The following is a 26494-nucleotide window of genomic DNA, read 5'->3' as shown; positions in this document are numbered from 1 at the left end:
TCAACAGTTTACAAAAGATCTAATACCTTAAACATGTAAAGACATGACGGGTAGAATTCTCGGAATTACACATGCACAGCTGCGATAAGGAAAGCCGACACCCGGCTCATCGGTGGATAACATCGGTCATTTTTTGAGTGAAGCGGTGAACAGTGAGTATATTTTGCGATTTTATTGGTAAGTAATACTAACAGAGGTTTGATAGACCTTGTAAGCACTTAATTCGTGACGAAAATATCATTTTTATGTTAAATTTATAAGCATTTCCCCTGTCAATTGAATATATTCAGGACATGTAACAGCTGCGTAATTGTCTTGGTTGTGACCTTGAATTTTCTTTCGATAGTTATGTGGAATATGGTTAAAATGGCTATTAATTCATACTTTTATATCAATTAAACCGTTGTTCAGTAGGCCAGGCAATTAGCAACTTGGGTTGGACAATAATGTTAACAAAGGTTTACCAACTGTAAGTTACACTCCAGAAAAACAATTCCACCCGAATCCCTCCGTGGTAAACCTCGTTTACACTTCAAATCCAAAATGGCCGCTTTAACTATGCTATCAAAGAAGGTTTAAGCATATTATTGGAACTAGTTGGCCAAGAAATATGATTGAGAAGTTACATCTAACTAATTTGAAATGAAGCAATCCTTTGGTACCAACTGTAAAGCCGTTTGAAGTCATTTTAGGTCATAGTGATCTATAGTTGGACAATTGTATTGAATAATATTTTGTCCGTCGTTATGGATACGATATCGTATATAAATATTATATAAGCTGAATGAAAAAATTCATATTTTTTTCAAGCGATAGTTTTATAAAATAGTTTAATGGAACTAAGTTTTCGGAGTTTGTAACTTATTAAATTGTCACTTACGGAGTTAACGCCCTTTGTAATAATGTCATGGTTAGACTTGTTAACACGATAACATTATTTAATAATCATCGAACTTAATGGAACTTTGTACGCAGCCATAAGAAAGATCTCTAACAATTTTTACAAATTCGATGTATTAGAAAGTTATTGATCTAGATGAAACATTTCATACATTTTAACATAAATGTAGAACTTGCTTTAGTTCAAATACATCTTGGATTTAAGGTCAATAGAAGATTTATATTAATTTTAGGCTGGCGTTTTATGTACTTGTCTAGATGACCACCGAACCTCACGTAACAAACAGCTGAATTTGTACTTCTATGTAATAATTATAAGTATATGTCAAGTTGATGAAGAGTTGGTTTTCTTTCTGATAAATGCCATCAACGTGGTAAAACTATCTATAACTCATGAGTTCAACAAAAATAAAAACAAACGTAAAAAGTCTTTCATATGAACATAATGTCGCAAAACTTACAAAATGTCAATATAAATAAAGAAAACGGTAAAATAGGAAAACGTAATGTGCTGTGTCAGTCTTCTACAAGACACTTCTTTCGATGGTACAAAAGCTTTTTCGGTTTTAATTTATATTTTTTTATGCTAATCATAAGATAGATGTGGTTATATAAGGATGTATGTATCTATGACATTCAATTTATGACTTGCTATTGATCTGTTTTCTATAAGCAAAGGGATCCCATTCAAAATCGATCGTCATCAACGGCAATGGTCGATTAGTTTTCTTGTCAACTCACCCTGGTTTAGAACAAACAGAAACAACTGGCATTGTGGTGGCACAACTTACAGTTGGAATAGTTGACAGGGTTAGTACGGCACAAGCCTCATGCTTGTTAGTATAGTAGGAAAGATGGGAGAATGTAAATAAAACTTAGAGTGAATAGTCGGAGAAAGGAAGACTGAAGTCGGTAAAAATGGTGTTGGTATATGTGCGTCCAGTATAATTTCTTATGAAATAGGAAATTAAAACTTCCAATAAAAACTCTCTGCATGCGCAGAAATTAATTCATATTACAGGAATCCTTAAACGTCCTTCCGTGTTGACACTCACACTTAGCCTCGCTTTTCAGAATTTATTTTTGGAATTGTGCTAAACTTACACGGGGTTTTCCATATTTTCAATGGTCAAAATTGGACAACCTAAACAGAACTTGACCGTCGTTTTGATATATGAGGACTTTTGTTAGGCCAAAGAGCGCATTTAGACTGGTTTCATTGCCGGACCACTATTCAGGTTAAATATGTTTGACAACAAAACAGAATGCGTGTTTGGGTAGTCTTACGGCAATTCAACAAAATGAATCGCTGGTCGGGACCATCAACTGTGGGCTTTCCAAAACAATGTCCGGTGAATTTCATAAATCACGTCAGTTCCGTCACTCCAATATACAAATGACTGGAGAAAATCGCTTCTTAGGATAAAGCTTTTAAGCGAAAAATAGGTTTGGTTTTGTAAATTCAAACAGATTACGTAGATTCTCATAGAAACGTTTTGTCCCATTCCTGACAGAGTTATCCTGCGGTTGCTAGGGAAAAGATAACTCTGTCTTTTACCGGGGTAAAGAAAAGACATCTCACACACGCTTGACAATGACATCATCGTTACATATGCGTGGATTATTGTCGAGGACGCCATTAATTATCAATATTATATAAAAAAAAATAGTTCCTAGTCGCTTGTTTTTTTTAATATGACCCTCGTGAAATATTTTGACAGCCAACCCTCGGCAAGCCTCGGGTCGACTAGACAAAATCTTTCACTCGGGTTGAGATATCCCTGTCCACATGACAGACCAATGTAAGATTCTATTAATCTTAAACTATATCATCAGCCTTATACTTGTCCTTTGCATTTACTGCATCGCTTAGTCATTCCTCCTTGATTATCTCTTGACTTTTTCTGAAATGGACTTAACTAATACATGATCAGAATTTAAAATTGACAAAACTTATTTTTAAAAACAAACAAATATTTGGGGATGTTTTCATGTAAAAGCCGTATCTAAATGAAACCACTGTATAAATACCAGATGCGATTGCGATTTATACAGTGGAGTTCGCCTACGGTGGTTTTAGCAAATGCATTATGGTAAGACAAGAGTACATAAAAATAAGAAAAGCTTATAAATGTTCTGCTTTGCAGTCCAATGAGTGGAAAGCTCCGGTATATCAAACAGATATTATATTTTAAAATCACACTGTGGTTTAACTAGTATACAGATTTTGCTGTGTGGATAAATGGGTGGCGCCTTCAACAACATTGACTCTTTTAATAAATTGTTCGATCGATAAAAGGTGTGTTTGCTTCAAGTTTACTGACCTTCTCAAGGGATTTGATCTTTCTGTCGGCCTGTTTACTCGTTTTCGTTTCTTGGAATGTTTAATCGGTTCTCAGAATTACATATGTACCTGCTTTATCGTTTGTTCCGTGATTTGTATTATATAAAATAGCTCCTCTTTACAAATAGCTGTATACAATAGATAATCAATCAAGTAGAAGAAGGTAACTATGAAATACTAACATATAGTTGTCATTATGTCCACTGAACGTTCTTAACAACCATGGCAGGAAGTAGTAAAACGTGTATACATATACCCATATTGTTAATTTGAAATATACTGTGTGCTGTAAGATAGTTTAGATAAGAAGTTTCTATGATGAAAAATAATGAAAAAAGGGAAAACAACTATTATATTAAGATGAATTGTCAAATAGTATAAAAAAAAACTACAGACTATAACATGGCTTCCAGAGGACATGATACTACGTAGCCAGAGAGACCCTAGCTTTATTAGAAAATTATTGGATTTCAAGACCTTCGAACTTTTACACTGATATGATCAGACAGAGCTTTACTGACAATGTTACTATGTATCGGTGTATTCCCCGTGTATAGTCTCTCAAAACAAGTGGATCACTAGCCAGGCCCTGGAGGAAAATTTGTGTTTTTTAAGGAGACTATGGTTTAGGTATGATTCACAAGGACAGTATCATATACAATGTTTCGACATACACTGCGATCATCGTCTGAGAGTAATACTGGCTTACAAAGTGTAATATGACATATATCATAATTCGATATAAATATAACAGTATCATATGGTAGTAGCATATATACTTTAGCGGTTTTTATCATTAATAATTTTATTGCAAAAGTTCGGTACATAGCCTATATTTCTCTTCATTTCTTTATTTTTAGTTGTTGATTTTAGCTGAGATACAATTCTAACTTTGAAGTATGTTTTTGTTCTATTCAATAATGATATAATATATAAGATAAAAACTGTAATTTACAAAGTATTAACCCAATTATCATAAACTATTTTGATGTACTGTTGTAACATTAAATGACAGAGCTGTAAGTAACGTCGTATTCCATTTCAACACCAATGACACTAAAATTATGTACGGAAGTTTTGAACGTTTATCAGAATTACTTCTTTATACAAATCTGTGTTTTATAGAAAGATGGGTTTAAGAAACAGAGGATAGCTATTATCAAAAAGTATTCATGTCTGTTTTAACGTTGACACTGCATTTATATTTTTTTTTTCAAAAGAAACACAATTTTACTTCCACTGCAGTTATGGAAAGCTGTCAGGGAGCGCTAGGGTCAACCCTCTCATAACACATATACTCACTCTTTCAACGTTTGCTCGTGTATATAGATATATAACCATATAACCTAATTTCTAATTTCGGTGTTATATTGATTAACAATTTGTTTATACCACACGTTCTATAAACTCTGTACGTATTCTGATTGGCTGACACGGTGAACTTTGACCAAATTACTTATTTCTTAATGTCATGTCATCATTGTCAACGTCATCAATAATCAAATGACGTCAATATATGTTGTGATCTCGACGGATACGAATTTCACCGATGAGTTTCGTAGATTTAACGTGTATGAAACGAACTTGATATTGAGGGTAATATAGGCCATAGCCATTTTTTTCACCAATAAAGTCTCATTGAAATTTGACCAAATTCGACCTTTCTTAGTTTGAATATTTATACTTTCGGGTCATATTTATCGAATGTTACGTTGATTTCCACGAATTTGCAAAAACAAATAGAAAACTTTATTTTTGTTTGTTTGAGATTTTGATAAATATTTCATAATACATTTCTGAATGATTTCAGCTAAAATGACATGGGTGCAATATGCAGCAGTAAAGCTAGTACAGCCGTAGGTTCACATTCTCCTCGTGCCACTGACCAGCGTGATAGTGTAGTACATGTGTACACGAAACACGACACCGCTCCAAGAAAGCAAACGCCCAAAGACGTGAAAGGACAAGTTAGGTACATCAGTACTAGCGAAGCATCACTCCAAGAGATCAATAGTGTTCTAGCTTATACCACAGATTCCAAAATGCCGGCCAGATTGCCCAAAGCAAATGTGACGGTTCCCATGGAAACTGATGACGAAATTTCTACAACAAGAAAACCAGTGAATCCACAAATGGAAAAAACATTCGCAAATTTGAAAAATGCCGAAGAGTTATTTGTTACAGAAATTGAAAATAAAACTTCAGAGGCTAACTTTGACCCGATTCGGAAAGTCCTTAAAAGAGATATCTCTGATGTGTTTGAAGAATATACGACTCCATCCGATAGAGAAACAATTGGAAATTTTATGGCCGAGATTGGGTAAGAGTTTATAATAAAAATAAAAATAAAACATGCAGCACTAGATACCATATTATCGCCTTTTAATCATTTTTTCCCAAATTCTTCAGCAAGAGATGGTCCAACTACAATGCTTACAGTTCAGAACAATATGCCTGTAAAGCTGTTTATACATTCAAGAGTTCACTTAAACAAACATGAATTTAGGGAATATTTAAAGAAAAAGTTCCACACAGTGGTGAAAATGGTTATTTAACAGAAGAACCCGACTCTAATATCTTACATAGATACATTTGACCATTATTTTCATATTACAGTGTTAACGCTCTTTCGGGAAGCCATCTTATGTGACGTCATACCTAAAACAAATTATACCACTTCTCTGAAAATATGTCATTACTATCATAAAAGCGTTTCGTAATAACCAATGCCTACCTGCAATGGCACATAACTATTTAATATGCAAATACAGAATTAGATCTACGATTGTGCTTATACCTATACACTTGTACTTTTATTGTTGCAGTTTGGTGAGAACTCTGGTGGAATTGTACGAGTACATTATAGACGACATGTATGAGGCCTTCACTCTGGATACATTAAATGACGAAGGCATTGAAAAGGATCTGCTTAAAGAAATCCGAAGTATTCTATGGAATTTCTCAGATCAAAGTTCCAAGTTTAAAGATGCCATTGCTAAAACACGACTTATGTTTGGATTCTTGGCCAAAGATTTAATGGAAATGGAGAAAAACGAATTTGATCAAATCAAGGTATGGTAAATATTATAACGTGTTCCGCTTGTTAGTATGACAACAAGAGTGTATCCCATACAAAATTAATTAAAACTTTATAGAAGAAAATTGAGAGACTGCAAAATAATATGAAATAATAGAATAACAATATGTACAACTTACTAAGACGTGAAATAAATGTAGTATACTTAAACGTCCCAGTGGCACTTCAATGCTTATATTTTCATTGAATGAGGAAAAAAATCATTACCGTCAAGGATGGAATAGTCATTTCAACAGCCATCGTCCGAGTGACAATTCATGCACTGAACAATGCCAAATGCGTTTGGTAAGGTTACATAGCGGGATTGCCGTGAAAATGTAAATATTGAGTTTTGAAATGCAAACAAAACATTTGGTAATACAGTATGATTAGGGGCTGTGGTAAAATATATCTCCCAATGGCAATGTCTATCCTCTTCAGGGTCCTAAACCGAATGATAACATAATATACCCTTATATCAATAAAGGACAAGGGTTATAGCTTCCGATGAGGTTTGATTACATTGTTCATGTTTAAAGTTGCCTCTTCATATTTGGAAATGGGAAAAGGTTTTTTATATATGTTTTTGTTTCAATATCATCTTGTTCGTCGAATGCTGGACAAACAAAAATGAATTTTGAAAACCGAATACATACCAGACAAACAATATATTCTCAATCGTAAAAATGCTGAATACTGAGCCTATCTTCTTTAAATTTTCGTTTTCAAGGGAAGGCCATATCCTTTCGAATCAGCTGTGGGTATCATCCACAACTGTGCCAGAAGTACCAATATCACAAAGGATATGTATTTGGTGGAACCGCAGCCTGGCGGAGGTCAGACGGTATCTCTCCTAGCGTGTCTTAAACCCTTTCTCCGATCAGACGATGCATGTGCGTATATCAAAGATCTTTTTATCAGACGAGTTAGTGCATTTGTTTAGATGTTCCTAACGGTTCCATTATAATAATCTGTTGATTTTGAATAGTCCTAAAAGCCTACCAAAATATATTGTTATTTTAACAGTAATATTACTATTTATTCCGAGATTATACTATTTTATGATTTTTTTTTTCAAATTTTTAATTTAACTTAATCTAATCAATTAGCAATTCAGCCATAAACTGTCTTTTTGATTTGTTGATTTTATGCTACATTGAATAGTTTGAACATATTTATAATTTTACATGTATATACGTAAAACGAACTGCAATGACATACACATGAACGATCAGACTATATCTTCGTATTTTCAAATACATTTTTGTAACTGTTTTGACTGAAGATGCATGTTACGAACGTAGATTGATGTTCAAGATTGATGAAATCTTGTTGACTGTCATGCCTCAATTACGATATACATCATGTATCAGGTCTCTATTTTATTAATGTTCTTAACTTTAACAACATCCTTTGTTAAAACTTTACATAGAAAAACATTACAAAAGTTGGAAAACTGTTCCTTATCATACGATTTGTCCGTAACGTCTGTATTGCTTTCCAATGTCTAACTGTAAGAATGCCTTAACGTTAATGAACGTTTTAATAGTAAAAGCTATATTCATATAATATAGTTATAATTTATATATGATATTTAATATTATATCAAATCAAGGATCCAAATATATATCAAGTGTGCAGGTATTGTTCGTTCTCTTTGTTCAGCTCTAGCGTTAGCTTTGTCCTTCATTTGTTTATAATTAATTTTCTCTTTGTTTCTGGCTTTCTGATTGGCCTATTCATTTTTTTCATTCCACGATAAAAAAAATCAAAAAAAAAAAAAAAAAAAAAAATCCGAGAATGGCGCGGAAACCCGACGTTATCGTGACGTCACAATAGAAACATTGACGTTGCGTATCGATTTGGAAAAATAATCCTTGGAAAAAATCAATGGAATCGTTTGTGTAAACGTATTTCATTTTTATTAGTGAATAGTCGGGCAAAGAAAACCAGTCTAAATGCGTTCATTGGCCTTCCAAAAGTTCTCATATATTAATACGACGGCCAAGTTCTGCTTACGTTTCCCAGTTCTGACCATTAAAGTAAAGGAAAGTTGAAAGTATTGAAAGCGAGGCTGCGTGTAAATGTAACCACGGATATAGTCAGCCGGGAGGACGTATTAGGATTCCTACACTTTAAATTAATTTCTTCGTACGCAAACAGATTTTGGCGAGAGATTTTATTTTTCCATTTCATAAGAAATTATACTGGATACATTCACACCATTTTTACCGACTTTAGCCATCCTTGCCCGACTGTTCACTTTAAGAAGCCTGGAAAATTGATTATAAGCATTAAAGTCACTATTTTTTTAATTTCATCGGGGTATGAAATAAATTTTGTTTGCAAACTGTAAGAATCAAAAGTTTGCAAACAAAATTTATTTCATACCCCGATGAAATTAAGAAATAGTGACTTCAATGCTTAATTAAATCCGCAATTCAATTGACTCTAAAATAATATATAAATATGCAATATTTCAGTTGTGAAACTTCTTACGTTGCTGGCCCTGGCACATATGATGGACGATAAAGAGAGCAAGGCGTTACTGGAAACTGACAAAGCGATATTAAACTTCCTCCTGGAAATGGTCAGGGCAGCTACAAAATCAGAAAATAGACGACAGCAAGGATTTTCAGTTGAAAAACTTTTAGATGGGCTATCCCGAATAGCTAGAAACGATAGCAACAAAACAAAAATCATGGAAATTCCAGATGCTTTTGGGCTGCTCAAAGAAATTATTATAGGTAGCAAAGTCGAAACAGAAATTTTGGCTGGAGTGAAAGTCATCTGGGAACTTATATTCGACAAAACCAATCGTGGTAAAATCAAGGTAGGTTTTTATGCGTTAACAATGATTTTTGTTACTTTATCTGAAGTTTATCTTACACTGGAAGACCATAAAGGCCAAATTTAGAACATAATTAGAATAACACGAATTCTTGGAAGTATATTGGTATAGCTATAAAGCTGTCATAATAAGATAAACACGGTGTAAAGATAGTATATTAATTATCCAAAATAAAAGGTCATTACATATATTGCGATCGTAAGCTACATAAGAGACCATACACTTTAAGACCGGTCATATTTAGGTATCTACCACAGATTCTTTTATTTAGACCTGGCTATAACTTATGAAGTAGAATAGTGACGGTAAGTTTAGATAAGGTCGTCATAATTCGACCGGTCAAACATATTTTAGACTTGACATGGATAATCAGTGATGTTTTTAGAACATGGTGTCAAAATTCAAACTAATAGAGAAAGTTTAAGACAGGATTAGGGAATTTGGACTCCATTGAATAATTAGTCAGACACATTCTTGTTTGTCACGTCGAGATCTAGTACGCGGTCCTTCAATATTTGACTTGGTCAGACCATCTCTATAATATAGTAATATAATCTCTATAATATTAGACATCAACTTTAGTCCCGGTTGCTAAAATTAGACCACCACTATAAAAGTAGACTTAATGGTCTTCCAGTGTTAGTGGCGCTTCGACATGTCAATAATTACATGTTCTACTATACATGTAAAGTTTTCTATGTATTATATTTGCTATTATTTTTTTTCTGTTTTTCTGTTGCATTTGTATAATTTGTATTTTTTTTATTTAATGAGTTTCAAACTACATTTATAGCTGTAATTTCAAATGGAATTTATATATTTTTTTTCATACACTTACAGACCAGTACTGATTTAATGAAGAGGTTAAGGGAGCTAAGAAGACATCCTGGAAATACCGACCTTGCCAATGCAGCCTCATACGCTTACTTTGTGATCAATGACTCTGACGAAGACACGGAGTCTGAAGATGATGAATTAGGACAAAATATTGCAGGTTAGTAGCCATTGTTCGCACAATCCTAGTTTCATCAACGTTCGTGAACTTTATAACGTTTATTTTTTCCTAAAAGAAAACACAACTGTATTTCCCCAGCAGTTTCCGGAAAGCTACCAAGGTTTGAAGCCCTAAGATCAGCCTTTTCACAACATATAGCTTTACACAGGATGTCACTCTTTCAACTTTCTCACGTTATACTAAATTGCATAATGGTGTTTTTATTTAACTTATTTCATTACTGCTGCAACACATGAAGGAGTGTCGCAGATTAAATGAAGAGACTTGCGAAAGGGAGATAACTCTTGGAGCTATTTCATTATGTTAGGAATTCTTATCACAGTTTGAAGTATTACATGAAGAGAAAGAGCGATAACGAGTTATCGTTCTTGAACGAAATACTTAAACGACTAATTAAACCTACCAACACGCTTATAACCTCGATTAGGGTAATAAGAAAAACGAAAGAACGAGTTTGCTGAAATTTTGAATGCAATATATTCTATATGTGTTCATTGTTTATGTTTTTGTGTACGTCCGTGACCGTCCTTAACATGTAATTTTATTTGTTCTTTGCCCTATATATATATATATACATGTACACGTGTAGTGGAACGTTGTATTGATTATGATAAATATTACACAATCACTATTGTATGTTAAGGATGAACAAACTAATTAGTAGGCCTTCATCCTAGCTTATCACATGTAGTTATCAAATGACATCATCAGTATGTATGGACATATCTATGATGCAATAATACTCAATGACATCACAAATATCAGCACAAATCCTACTTACACTGGTGTTCTGCAATATATAAACTTATTCTGATATATGAATAATGACATAATATCGAAGAAATGGAAATATTCTGCATATGACATCACAAGTTTTGAATACTTACCCATTTTCATAAATAATCATTTAAGAGTCTCTGCTACCCACATTTCATCAAAAAGAATCTGTTGTATAAATAAGAAATTGATAATAATATAGTGTTATTAATCAGCTGTTATGATATTGGCCCAGTTATTAGGCCGAGGTCTGTGATATTGGACCGAGGCCGAAGGCCGAGGGCCAATGTGACAGACCAAGGCCTAATAACTGGGCCAATATCATAACAGCTGATTTATGACACTTTTATTAATTAACTATCTATGTCTGCATACATTTAACATTGTAATTTGTAGGTCTAGATATCTGATTTATAACTTAGTCTAAGTGTATTACAAACTGCACAGTCAGTGATAAATCTACGTGCGCATCCCGAGTCCTAGATAAAATTGCATACCTAGTCATGTCATCCATCAAAACACCAAGCATATCTTCGCCGTTTTATGCATATTTGTCCCTGGCCCTTTTGACAGACGACTCGTCAATCTCCATGTTGTTTGTTGACTGATCTCGTAAACCCTCTAGATGCTAGGTCAAATAACTTAATAACACCGAGAACTTCCGAATGACGAGGCGCGTTCGATTTGGCGCGTTTTTCAATATTAGCCGAGTTCAAAGTCGGCCAATACGAGAAAAAGTCGGCCAATATCATATTAGACGAGTTGCGTCAATTTGTTTCAATATTGGCCGAGTTTGGCCAAATACAGCTCGGCCGGAAAATCCATACTAGTGTAATAACATAGATAGTTAATTAATAATCGATAATATCGGCCTGACTTAACACTCAATTTCTTACAAATACATACTTTTAAGAGAACAAGAAACAAAATCTGTTTTCCATCCAATATAAGGTGGCAGAATACAGTATATTAGGAAAAGTTATGAAAATAAGGCACATGACTTAGAAATCTAAATATAGCCTTTTAACAGTTCAATTTGTTCAACTGTCTCAGTATATACATGTCGATCACGCCTGGATTTGCCTTAGTCCAAAATGTCATCACATTATATGCGTCTGTTTCCTTATTACTTAACTTGCGATTATACGCGGGTTGATACTTAAGATTAAAGTTGTCATATTAACATTTCGTTCTGAAGGAACGATAACTCTAATTATCGTACCTTACGTCTCTTCATTTAATATCAATATTATAAAATTTTAAAAGAAGTTTCGTAGCTTAAAGTAATCAAAATAAAAAAGTTCGGATTTTTCACGGTTAAGGAATATTGATGAAGCTGTTTTCTGATTAAAATTCATACGAAAGCTTGTACGAAAGCCAATTGGGCTCATTTTGGTAGAAGAAAACAATTTTTCGCGTAATTACGCGAAACTTTTGGCGTTATTACGCGAAGCTTTTAAACATTTTTTTTTATTTCATGATGTTATACCACCCCGATTTACATTATCGGAAGTCTTTATTTATATTTTACCGGGGCAGTATAACACCTATATGCACATAAAATACCACCCTGATGAACTCTGTTTTGGACAGTGGAATTTAAAAGTCCAATATCTATGCGACTTTGACGTTACAACACTAATATACAACTGATATTTCTTAAAATAATCCGAGTCTATATGCTATACATCGACCTCCGCTTGAACATGGGATTTGTGGAATATTTTGTCTTATATATTTGAATTTTTACTTACAGAAAAATCGAGATCTGAACAAATCATGCTGAGCTATAACTGGGCACATCAAAAGATGGTACTGAAGGTAAGAATCAGGTGGTACTTTCCATTTTATAATACAATATGCATTTTCTTAAGATTATTCTGCGTTTTCCCCTCTCATCTAGCGTGGTTTATTCGGTAGGTTAATTAGCAAACAAAGCAGCAGCGCTTATACTTCCGGAGCATCCACTCCAGCTTTTTTGTTGATGAGCAACCCCTATAAATAATTAAGGTAGGTCCATTCTTTTGAAAATGGCACCAATTCAAGATGATAAGCGGGCATGCTCCAGAGTTTACTATCACTGACGTTACATACACCACAGGACAATCTCATAAATTGAAGGCTAGAGAAGACAGGTAATTTCATCTTGTTATGTACATAAAGGGAATTGTTTTACGGTACTCTGTACTTGACAGTGTTGTTTTGAAGTTGGGCGTCGCTCTTTTTGTAACCTTCGAAGGAAGTGTCGGCAGGCCTGTGATTGGTCAGTTATTTTCTCTTTGAGATAGTTCATAGGTAGAAATACCGTTCTAAACGTGCTTGTAATCCTTGGAGTATCGAGGATGATAAACAGGAAGCTACGGAGGTCGTTTCGAATTCCAGATGGTTTCCGATATACCGCGACATTCCGTGTATTTAAAAATAGTCAAATATGATCAATCAAAGCGTAAGATGTAAGCTTACAAAATTGTGAAAAAATTGAGTGAAAACCTCATGTTTTATATAATTTTTGACAATAATATCACCTTGTGTATCTCATATGTAAATATTGTGACACTGACATAGGTTTTCATTTCATTATTTATTGATTGTTTAGTGGCGAAAATATGCCAAAACATTATTTTTACGTAACGAGACGGTCCAGAATAATAAATAAAGTTTGTGAGTATTTGAAAAATTACAATAGCTTTGTATTTTGTTCTATCTTTAGAAGTTATAAGACTATATTCTTCTAAATATTTCAGAAAATATAATCCAAGCTCAAATATATCAAAACGTAGTTCTTGGACCCCAATTCTTTCGTTAGATATAGGAATACAATATACTTGACAAATGCTTTAAAAGACCAATAAGGAAAAAACACATGTTTTTTTCTTAAAAGCATAAAATTACCTTTAATCATTTTTTAACAATGTTAAGAAATTACTTTTCGATATACACTTAATTTATTCTATATATTTCGTTCACATGTATTCATTTTATAATTGAAAAATATCACTGCAGGTTTATGACAAGCTGACAACACGTGGTTTTCGAGTATGGATTGATGTTTATAACATGAAGGGCGACATCTATGATGCAATGTCTCAAGCTATCAATGAGTCAAAGGTTGTCATCATATGTGTCTCGGAGCAATACGGCGAAAGTAAAAATTGCCGAACAGGTCAGTTTAATGGGTTAATATCATCTTAAAGAAGGTGCTAAAATACGAGCAAAGCTCAAAACACGAAAATAAGAATTAAATTTACAAGATCACTGGGATCTTTACTATGACAGACAATATTTGTTTTATTTGTGATGACTTGATTTAGCGATTCTTTTTATATATTGTATTAATTTTTTTTTCTGGCTTTCTGATTGGCCTATTCATTTTTTGCATTCCACGACGAAAACAAATCCGGGAATGGCGTGGAAATCCGACGTTATCGTGACGTCACAATAGAAACATTTACGTTGCGTATTGACTTGGCAAAAAATATTCCTAAGCGAATCAAATGAAGTGAGATTGTAATAGAATAAGGGAGTTAGAATAAGAGATATATGAACAATGAAAGGAATGTTAGGATGATTATATGAATAAGTAAGAAAATTATGGCTATGTTCATGTTATGCAAACACTTGTAGTCCAGTAAAGATAGGGTGTTACCCCAAAATAATTGCAACATATTTTTTTCTTTGTTTTTCATACAGATCTGACTTTGTTTTTTACAAGAAAAAAAGTCTCCACAAATAAAAATTTGGGAAAGTGTTTTTCTTGACCCCCAAAAATCAGAAAAATAAGGATATTTGCATAATTTGCCAACTTTGAAGCCAAATATAAACTTACATGGTTATAATTAGATACTAGAAAGTTACTGTATGGCAAGAACGTTATAAGGACAGAACATATTGCCAAAAACATAAGTTAAAATCAACACATGAAAATTGCATAATTACATGTATGTCCTTGTAACAGCCAAATGTGCTTTTACTGGATTGTTAAGATAAAAAATTGTTAATATCAACAATACTATTGATACTCATTTTTGTGGAATCTTTTTAATAAAACTTGATGATTAAAGGCTTTAAAAGTAAAACATTTTACTTTCACTACCTGAGATAACATGGTTACTCAAAGTTGGTCTTTTGGCCTTTTCCAACGATATTTTGAAGTCCAAATTACATATTATGTCTTTTTTATTCAAAAATTATTCAGTAAGTACCGTTTCAAGTGTTTAGATAGTTATCAATTCAGATTCTATGTAGGCTATACTCACCTAAAAGAGACAACTATATCAAGATATCCCCAAAAATAAAAGACGTGATGTCGATCAAATCCTCATTTAGTGCCAATTTGACTAAACTTCTCTAATTGGCTAAGTCCCTAAGTTTAAATATAAAAAATGTGAATATCTATTTTGTGACTAATCATATTGCAAAATCCTTTGGCAGATATTACCACCATAATGGAGCGTTCTTCATAAAGTGGGATTAAAGTTTCTTTTTGATCAAATATTTGAACAGGACAGTTTTTCATTTTTCCATAATGGAACCGGATGGGGATTACATAATTTTCAATGAGATAAAGGAATAAAATTAAAGTTCAATTTCAATTTTATAGCTGAAAATCATCACAGTTCTGATTTATTTACTGGCAAAATATTAAGACAAACGAATAAAGCATATTCGAAAAAAAAGAAGATTTTTGTATCGCAGATTTATGGACTAAGACATATTTTGGTATTCAGCCAAATTAACGTGATAGGAAGTTTTTAATACTTGATAAGATGTGCATATTTATACCGTTTTTACAACAAATGATCAAAATAAAATAACAAGTACAAAATATAATACACAATATATAAATATAACATATTTGGAAGCATTATAAAACATACACTGATATTGTTCAGGGTAAGTTTTTATAAATATTTGCATTTAAAAAGAACAAAAACGGTAATGCTAGCTAAATTCAAAAGGTTTTGAGCCGTTTTCTTCCTTCTTTATTTCTTTGATTGATTGGAATTATTATATCATTTCAACTTATTTGTACTAACCTAATGGTTGTCTTACTTTATACCCGATTTCATATTTCAAGTATAGCAAAAAATAGCAGATATTGTCCTTTAAAAGTGGTCAAAAGTGTGATTTCTTTATATTTTCATATTTTTGGGGTTTTGAAAAAACGACTTTCCGAACTTCTAATTTTTGGCGACTTTTTTTTCATGGTAAAATACTTACACCCTCCAACCCACAAAAGCAGAAAACAAATTCTGTTGCAATTATTTGGAGGTTAGGCCTCTATTTTTCGTATTTTTACTGGACTATTGTCTATCCCCCGTACAAGAAAAGGAAAGTTATTACTATGAAGAATTTAGATCTATATCGCTTTCGTATACCGATACATCCATAACAAACATTTAGCAGCGCACAGGTCATACCATAAATAGGTTAATATCACAGTAACTTCCCTCGGTTGAAAATCAAATATGGCGGCTTGCTTCACTTTGGAGCGTATCACTACTCTGACAAGGACATAACAGTTGTCGTCCGCCTCGGTTATAACCATATTTGTTCGAAGTGGATATTATTGATACATGATCACTTTGAAAAAAACCCAACATATTTTACAAAAACATATTTTAAAAATAATTGAAAGGTGTCATTGCTATATTTCAAATCAAACTGCAGCTATAACGTTTAAAAATCGGAGCTATATATTCGGTCATCCTGACTATAGTAGTAACCCAGCTTAGCAACCAACACCCTTTTAAATTTGACGACGAACACGTAAAAATAGGCTTTTTATGTAAATATATAGATTGAACAGTGTTTTGATTGTGTTAAATATGATATGAACGCAACTGAATACAGACATATTCTAAAGGTGGTATGAACGTAATTGGATATAGATATATTCTACATGTAGCGCTAACGCGCTACATTGAATATGTCTGTATAGAAATGAGTTCATATCACCTTTAACGCAATTAAAAGACTGTTCAATCTCTATGTGAATGCAATTTACAAAATTACTTTAGTCCTTCAAAGCTGGTTTGCATTTAACAGAGGCAGTTTTAGCACAGAAGAAGAACAAGATCATCATTCCGTTTATGATGCAAAGACGTCCGAACTTACCGGGCTGGTTGGATATGATTCTTGGGGAAGATCTGTTTTACAAATTTTATGATTTTGGATTAGATGACCAGACAACATTCGAAAAACGTATGGAGGATGTTATCAAGGCCATATCCCACCACATAAAACTTGGTCCACCGATCGCGAGTGCGTTACCCGCAGTCCCACCTGTAGACAGAAAAGCTGACAAATCAGTAACGACGACCTCGAAACCAACAACAGAACAAGATGCTACTACTAAACAGCCAAAAGAGACGAAATCTAAACAGGTAAACTTTAGCATCTACCTATTGTTTAAAATAGCTTAAACATCCAGAGAACTGAAACTCGTGGGAATAATTGTGGAAATCTAATAAAAGTGAAAGAAGAAAAAACTTCCAAAGTATGATGGTGTATAAGTAGGTTTTGTCCATCATTATAGTGTCTTCTGACGTTATCACTTTATATACCCTGTTATGGAATGTGTAAAACATATTGAGCTATTTGCTCGATACTTCAACGAAATATTATTAGATTTTGATTTTAAAGTAAACATATCTTTGACAAAACAATAGGGTTAGGCCGGGATCTAGGGGGGGTTAGGTTGGTCTTATGACCCACTGATAACGAAATCGAGAGGCAACATTGTATAAACTGGGATGAACTTCCGGTTATGACGTCATCACTAAAGATTGAAAAACAGTCATAACATAAATATTTTTCAACCGAAGAAGACAAATGAGGCATCAAAATGACCACAATAGACCACAAAATACATATCAGGACCATATAATCCAATACATGTAGTTATTTCTACGCAGGAAATGAACAAAATCGGATTTTAAGCTCAAAAATGGTAATTTTTAAGCAAATTTTTCATATTTGGCTTGTCGCAGCAAAAATGTTTGCCAACAGCAAGCTATTATTTCTAATCAGTTATTTGCCCTCTTATCAATCAGTAAAAACAACACCAACGAAAAACAATGTTAACATTGTATAAGCTTCGGTTATGACGTCATCAAGATGGCCGCTATTTCGAATTTCACAGAAAAGTTAAAATAGTCACAACACATAGACATTTTTCAACCGAAGTAGACAAATGAGGGATCAAAATTACCTCAATCGAACAACAAATACATATAAGGACCAAATAGTCCTATATAAATAGTGATGTGTACGCAGAAAATGAAAAAAAATAAGATTTTAAGGTCAAAAATGGTAATATTTTAGCAAATTTTTCATATATGGCTTGACGCAGCTATAATTGTTTCCCAACAAGAAATTAATATTCGTAATAAGTTATTTGACCTTTTATCGATTAGTAAAAACAACACCAACAAAAAACAATGTTAACATTGTATAAGCTCCGGTTATGACGTCATCAAGATGGCCGCTATCTCAAATTTCACAGAAAAGTTAAAAATAGTCAAAATTACCACAATGGAACAACAAATACAGATATAAGGACCAAATAGTCGTATATATATAGTGATGTGTACGCAGAAAATTAAAAAAAAATAAGATTTTAAGCTCAAAAATGGTAATATTTCAGCAAATTTTTCATATTTTGCTTGACGCAGCTATAATTGTTTCCTAGCAAGAAACTATTATTCGTAATCAGTTATTTGACATCTTATCGATAAGTAAAAACAACAATTATTGATATACCATCATTTGGTTTATAAAACATCACCGGGTGAGTATACAGGGTATATGATTGCTGTTTTTTCCAAACCGCTGACACTACAGCTTCCGGATGTCTTAGAATTTCCTGAAGATAACATTGGCAATTGACGATTCATATCTTAACACATTTGAATTTTTAGTTGGCTTAATATCTAAGTGGGACTTGACAATTTCCTAACATAATCCATTTTCATGTTCGAAAGCGTCTCAAAATGAATTTTTACAGCACAACGCCAACTAATAGGGTATCAAATTAAAACTGAAGAAAGCATTTGATTCCGTTAATACCACGACACTTTCCGAAATTTGTTTCTTTTAGAAACATCCACTGACAACTTTATTTTTCTGTGAATAACGTAAGGAAATGTCAGATGGTTACTACAGTATCACATATTTCTTTCAATAGTTCTCAATGATAAGCATTTTCGTTGTGCGTGCTTTCTCGCCAGAGTGTCGATGAGCTGATGTGACATTACATTACCGGTTTACCATCGTGGTTCTAACTTGTCAAACGTCCATGGCCAGAGGTAACATCAAGAACATCGGGTTCGCGGATGTGGGAGCTCATCCTGTTTTCAATCTGGTGATTCACATATAGTATATGATGTTTCGGACCTCTCCGGTAGGATGGAAAAGACACCAGAGCCACATTCTGCGAAGGGTTGAGTTGCATCTCCTTAATTCGTATGAAGCACAATTCCTCATTCTTTTCAACCTTCAGTGACCATAGATGGCACAGGTGAATTTTTTGAGGTCATAAATGAGGTCTACAGTGAAGTTCCTTTCTTTGCCTAGTCTGGAGAGCACTGTAGAAAACTTATTCTGGAGAGTCTTCAATGGTGTCTCCACGCATACACCAGATGTGACACAACCAGTACCTTCAAGGGACTGGGGAAAGACTGACAAATGAAAAACATTTAACATTTATTACCTCATTAATGACCTCGAGGATATCACCTGTGCCATCTATAGTCGCACGAGTGTCCAGAAGGTTGATGAATGGTGCTTCATACAAATCAAGAAGTTATGGAATCATTCCACCATTCGAAGAATCTGGATCTGGTGTAATTTCCTGAGAAGTCTGAAACAGCATATACGATATGTTAGAATCTGAAGGCGATCCCACATCCCTGAACCTGTTGTTCCTTATAGAAATTCTGGCCATGGATGGGCCATGAAAGTTGACAGGCTAGAACACCACTGGTAATGTAGTGTCACATCAGCTCATCGACATCGAAGACGACGCTCTGGCTTTCGACGAATTGGATACTGATAGCTCGATTACTTTGATTCGGACTGCATGTACGAGCTACCAGACATGCCGAGTCACGTCAGAGGATAGTGTAGTGAGGCGGGAAAGCACGCACAATGATAATGGTTATAATTGAGAACCAGTGAAAGAAATATGTGACATTTTGGTAACCATCTAACATTTTGCTTATACTATGCATAGGAAATAAACGAAACTGTGACTTGTCCTACCTAGATATTCTGTCAACTTTACACTCATGTTTTCTACTTATAAATCGCCAATAGTCAAATCTATTTAAGGAACTTATAATACACCAGGAAACTGTAGTGTCAGCGGTTTGGAGTTAGAAAAATAGCATATACACAGTATACGCACCCGGTGATGTTTTGTAAACTTAATGATGGTATAACAATAATTCTTTTTTGTATTTCTATATATTTTATTGTTTTACTGAGTGATCAGAGGTCAAATAACTGTTTACGAATATTGATTTGCTGTTGGTAAACATTTTTGCTGCGTCAAGCAAAATATGAAAAATTTGCTAAAAAATTATCATTTTTGAGCTTAAAATCCGATTTTTTCATTTCCTACCTAGATATCACTACATATATTGAATTATGTGGTTCCGATATGAATATTTATTCTATTATGATCATTTTGATACCTCATTTGTCTACTTCGGTTAAAAAATGTTAATGTTATGACTATTTTTCAACAGTTAGTGAAATTCGAGATGGCGGCCTTCTTGATGACGTCATAACCGGAGCTTATACAATGTTAACATTTTTTTTTGTTGGTGTTGTTTTTACTGATTAATAAGAGGTCAAAAAACTGATTAGAAATAATAGTTTGCTGTTGGCAAACATTTTGGTGCGTCAAGCCACATATGAATAATTTGCTTAAAAATTACCATTTTTGAGCTTAAAATCCGAATTTTTTTTTTCATTTCCTGCGTAGCAATAACTACATGTATTGGAGTATATATGCCTGATATGTATTTTTTGTGGTCCTTTTGATGCCTCATTTGTCTTCTTCGGTTGAAAAATGCCAATGTTATGACTATTTTACAATTTTTATTGAAATTCGAGATGGCAGTCATCTTGATGACGTCATAACTGGAAGTTCATCCCAGTTTATACAATGTTACTTCTCGATTTCGTTATCAGTGGGTCATAAGGCTTCAGAAAAACATTGGTTCGTTAAGTTGTGTGTGTGTGTGGGGGGGGGGGGGGGGGGGGGGCCACGAGGACTCCCCCCCAGATCCCGGCCTAGGTAGCAGGACAGACAAAAATAAATCTTTCAAACTCTTCTTTATTAGGATTTTGTCATGTTTGCATATTGACGTTTCTTATATAGTTATCGTGTTTTCAGGGCAACAAGAATGTCAGTCCGTTGACGTTATGGACAGAAGATGATAAAGATAAATGGCTTGACGACAATAGGTTGACCATGTAAGTACTGTGTTTCGTATTTTTATTTTTTATAATATTCAAATTTTTAATGTAATCTACTATGTTGTAAATCAATTTTTGGTTAAGAAGTAATTCCTTGCTTATCGAAAAAGTAACACCAACGATTATGTTCCAGATATAGCTAGACATACAATGTATGTTTGCAGAATACGAATAACTGAATAAGTAATTCTTTATTATGGAATAAAACAGAAAGAAATATATAAGCCTATGCGATTACTTTTCAGTTCACAGGATTTATATCTGGTCTCTTATTGTGGGAGACATTGATTGTATTACGATACGAAACACTCATAAGTAATAAAAGTGTAGCGTAGATGACGCTGGTCTCGTAACCTAAGGTAATATGGGTTGTTTTTATGGAAGATTTTATATCATTTTATTCAGATACGCAGGGATGAACCAAATCACATGTGAACAGCTACAGTTCCTTGTCAAGATATCTGTCAAAGTATGTAGTACAAAAGTGATATTAATCCGTCCATAAGCGAATGGTATACAATAAAATGAATTTTACACTTGTCATCATAATATGCAAATTTCTTTAGTAGCTATATAATCATCTCTATGTTTCGATTGCAGTTTGTAGCAATATAATCTATTTGTTTTGAACATAATATATTGATTATTTACACTGTACACACTTTTGAATTACGATTACAAAGTTAGTTGACATTTGTTTAATAATATATTCTGCAGGCCCCAGAGTTTTTCTATAAAACACTAAAAGACAAAGATGGACTGAAAGGCCTGGAGCAACTGATGAGGATCAGCAACGCAATAGAAAAACTGGCTGAAGTAGAGTAGCTTTGTGTTTCAATGAGAGAGGGATAAAAACATTTTAGTCGGCGGTGACATCTACTATGAAAGTCAGAGATAAGCATCTAATATCATCAAATAGAACCTAGTACTACGTTTGACACCATGATCATGTCCTATATCATGCATAATGCAATTATCACCGCCTGTTCTTTCGTGTTAAACTAAAGAATGATTTTTCATGCCTCAGTTCATCTTCGATATTCCACAGTATATCTTCCAGCTCTGGACTAAGTTATAGTAGAACTAAAGGCATTTCAGGAGAGAAAATATCTGAACAACAAAGACATCAGATGGTTATTACAGAGAAACGACGATCAACTTTAGAGTCATATAACACACAGTCATAAGATTCTTTTATTGTACACCAAATGACCAATCTACCTGTCTGATCTGTTTTCACACAAAGAACCTCCAGATGTAGTCCAAGGGTCGATATAACGAGAACATATATTATTTACATTTATATCGTATTTTATAAATGTTTTTTTTTATTAAAATTCTAGTTTTGTATTAATTGATTGTTATAACTATTAGTTCTTCATACGATAATTTGCAAAGTATTGCGTATTATTCAATTTTTTCTGAAGAATTTTACCGTCCAGGCATGGGGAAACCCTTCCTCGGAAATCATGTGTCTAAACTCCACTACGCTCAGTTTATAGTAGGATAAGTAACGTGAGTAAACGACGATGGAGGAAATCCTGCTTACCGAGAACATTTATTATATACATTTATGTATTTATTAATATGTTTTGATTCCATTTTTGTATTAATTAATCTATATGTTTATCAATTCTTTATTTGATAATTTGTAAATTATTATTATACAAGTTTAAGTGTGCGCAATATCGTATTACAGACCAAATAAAGAAAATCCACTTATCAAATGTCTGTAACTTTGTAATAGAAAACTAAAAGAACCTGAAAGTGTTAAATATATCAGATCACGCTTTATCGTTCTGTTTTAGAAACCGTAATATTTGTTTTGGTAAATATGGTTTAGTGCTAAAACTCTTAAATCATAATTGTAAGTTAACGAGAACAAGGAATTAGATTCATATTTGGATAGAGATGTACCGGGAAATAAAGGGGGGGGGGTGTCATGTAAACTTTCCTAAAATATTAAGTAGATGTCCAGTACTATATGCATTTCTGTAAAAGCTGAATATAGGATGCGTGGTTTGAGTTTGCTGCTGTTGAATCATAAACCGGGCTAGCATGATATCCATAGTCCATATAGTCTTAAACCCAGACTTAAATACTAGTACATGTATTGTGAAATGCAAAATTTTCTATATGGTTTAAATAGTAAGAATAAAATAAATATAATTTTAAAGGGACTAAATCGTTAAAAAAATCATGTAATAAAAGATAAAACGAATTATAGAACTGAAAATAATTGTAAAGGTTGTGTATTTTGTTTTAAACTGAAAATAAATAGAAACGACCTAATCACTATTTCATATTATTATCTTTCGGCGAGGTAAACAATCCCTGCGTGCATGCGCGATGTGGAATCATTTACCGCAGGAAATCTCATCTGTCTTATGGACATACTGTACTGTATCTGCTATCGACTGAAAACGCCAATTTATCGACTACAAGTTCCTGATTACTGTGTTAAATCTAATAAACGTTGAAACGCATGTAGAAGTTTTGTTAAGAGTTTTTATGTGTAAATATTCATATATTGTACAGGTTTTTGCAGCTATAAAGAAAAGTTTCATTATATTATATGGTTTTATACTTGCTTCTACCATTATTTTATTTTCATTTGTCATGATATTAGGTACTAGTCCGCTAAACCTGTCATTATCATTAGGTTTAAAAAAATGGCCTAATATATAAATTTTATATTAAGGAAAAACTAGTAATATACGCGTACTAAGGTTTTATTGAACAGTCGGGATAATAGTTAAAAATATTCTACTTCCTCAAATATAAATTGGTATTAACAAACTATGTAATAAATATATCTAGTTATAATGTCTATCCGTCTTAATGACATTCCCTATATATATCCCTACTTATAATGTCTATCCGTCTAATGGACATTCACCCACATCTCACTAGCTATTTAACCTTTTTCCATCTGATTTACTTAAGATGCTCCACCGCCGACAGAGCATAAATGATAGTCATCATTTGAAATATAATTGGTGTTTTATCGTGTACATATGTCTAATTAACACAAAAAAATAGTATAGAATAATTTCGTTTGCCTTTGGTGCATGCGCAATCCGTACTTAATTCCATATAGGATATAGTGCCACGGAATTTTTCGGGATGCAATTAATTATTTTTCATATTTCTAACTTGAAGTAAAATTTGAAGCTCAAACTTTTCAATGGTGGTAATAATGTAAAGTAAGTAACTTTTGTAACTGAAGAAAACACTAAATAGTCTGATCCTGTTTTTAATAGTGAAAATATACCATTTGTCGGCAATGAAGCGTCTTAAAATATCAACCTAACTAGATATCTAAATTGTATGTGTATTCTTATGTATTCAAAACAAAACATACCTTACATATACATTGTAGACCTATGTACATGTATAATTATGTTTGCTTAATAAAGTACATGTACACATGTATACATGTATGATATATACGTAATTAACGGGTGAAAATATCTCTCACTTCTTGTCATATTTCCATCACATACTCTAAAGCTTCATAGAACGTATGCTGATTTACTTGTCAATGTATGCATCGGCTATTTCACTGAATCATACCAATATAACCGATAAAAAAAGTGTCCTCTTATATTGGTGTTATTACATCTATATTCATTAGCCGGATGAGATTTTCAGCGATCCCGATTTTGAACTCAAAGCTGCGATATTTTAACGATGATAAACATTGCCAATATTTCAAATAAGATGTTGTAATTTTAAAAACTTTCTAATTTCAGGTATAAGAACGTTTGTAGGAAGTCAAAAACCCTAAGAAATCTATGTAAATCTAATGATTTAGTCCTTTTAAGATCTTTCGTCAAATAACGTTTATTGCATTAATAATGACTATTACATTTCATTAGAAGACCATCACCAATTGATCAGACTTTACAATCAGTTGTTGTGCTGTTACAGTGAATTTGCGATAATCCGGACGCCGATAGTCCTGCAAGTCACAATCCGGATATATATACTAGACTTGATGATTAACTAAGAAATCGGAATCCTGCAGTCCGACAAATTAATATTCCGGACGGTTTGAACATTGGGACACAAACGTCCGGATTATCGAGGTTACAATGTATCTCCTAATTTTGGACACATTGTATGTCTACATTTATATATGCTGTTCATCTAATTATTATTTCATTACTTCTCATTCATCTACCGTTAGAGCTTGTTTTGTACAGATCAAAGTTATAGTTCTTATTACTTTATGATTAGTAAATATTTTTGCTCTACGTCTATGCCAACCTGTATTATGTCAGCATACTTGATATTTATGTACATGTGTAATTATTTTTTCTAGTGAAATAGATGCTTTAAAGACGAATATCAAAACGTACACCTATGATGATATGCAATGTGTTGTATAGTTGCTATTAAATGTTAAAGCCACGTTATGTTTTTTGTTATTGTCAAAAAATTATCTTGTATACTGATAAAACGACATATGTACAAACGCTATTGGGTCCTAAAATCCCGAGGTACTGATGTATATGATATGTGCCCGAAATTTCAAATTTATTGCAAATGAATAACAGTCAAATGTCTATACCTTTAATGTCTAGGGTTTTATTACCATCTGTAGTCTTTAAATCATATAGTCTGTGTTGGGGTATTGCACAGTTATCTGCCCTTTATTTATTGTAACGATTGCGAGCGTACCGGCATACGTTTTAGAGCAAATGATGTGAATTTCGCTTACAAAATAATGCTGTTACAATAGATACCCAATCGGATCACCTCGGAGAAATTTTCGGCAACCTTCGGAACTCCGGTGATATATTTCCGATGATTGCCGGATACTACTCCGAGATGTCGCGATGGAATAGATACCTACCCGAGAGGGAGATAACTCAATAATAATATGCAAATACAGAATAGCAGATAACAAACATCAAACATCCATAAATTTAAAACTGCGGCATGCATTGATTTTTCTTCATCCAGTTTACATCATATGATGAGTACATTCTTATCCCCCCCCGCCACACCAACAGGAGGAGATTAATTCAACTCCCA

The 26494-nt window shown here is 33.3% G+C and overlaps 1 protein-coding gene across 2 annotated transcripts; it reads left to right on the top strand.

Annotated features, from left to right (window-relative positions):
- LOC138328349 (uncharacterized) lies at window positions 1–25867 on the top strand. Of its 2 annotated transcripts, none has more exons than XM_069275110.1 (12): window positions 1–152; window positions 5055–5564; window positions 6070–6316; window positions 7051–7213; window positions 8804–9153; window positions 10012–10165; window positions 12720–12784; window positions 13967–14126; window positions 17012–17349; window positions 21369–21448; window positions 21857–21920; window positions 22169–25867. In XM_069275110.1, the coding sequence occupies exons 2-12, from the start codon at window positions 5065–5067 to the stop codon at window positions 22274–22276; spliced, it is 2229 nt and encodes a 742-aa protein (XP_069131211.1). In that variant the 5' UTR covers window positions 1–152; window positions 5055–5064; the 3' UTR covers window positions 22277–25867. The 2 variants fall into 2 exon arrangements, with proteins under 2 accessions (XP_069131211.1, XP_069131210.1); XM_069275109.1 differs by having other exon boundaries at window positions 1–177.
- The last annotated feature ends 627 nt before the right edge of the window (window positions 25868–26494 follow it).

The sequence above is a fragment of the Argopecten irradians genome, chromosome 7 (genome assembly GCF_041381155.1).
Source record: "Argopecten irradians isolate NY chromosome 7, Ai_NY, whole genome shotgun sequence".
Lineage (NCBI taxonomy): Eukaryota > Metazoa > Mollusca > Bivalvia > Pectinida > Pectinidae > Argopecten > Argopecten irradians.
This window is presented reverse-complemented; position numbering and strand designations above follow the sequence as displayed.

Coding starts and splice junctions, on each gene's coding strand:
- LOC138328349 (XM_069275110.1), top strand. CDS start 5,065: ATGGGTGCAATATGCAGCAGTAAAGCTAGTACAGCCGTAGGTTCACAT. Junction 5,565..6,069: donor AATTTTATGGCCGAGATTGG/GTAAGAGTTTAT, acceptor TTATTGTTGCAG/TTTGGTGAGAACTCTGGTGG. Junction 10,166..12,719: donor ATTAGGACAAAATATTGCAG/GTTAGTAGCCAT, acceptor TTTTACTTACAG/AAAAATCGAGATCTGAACAA.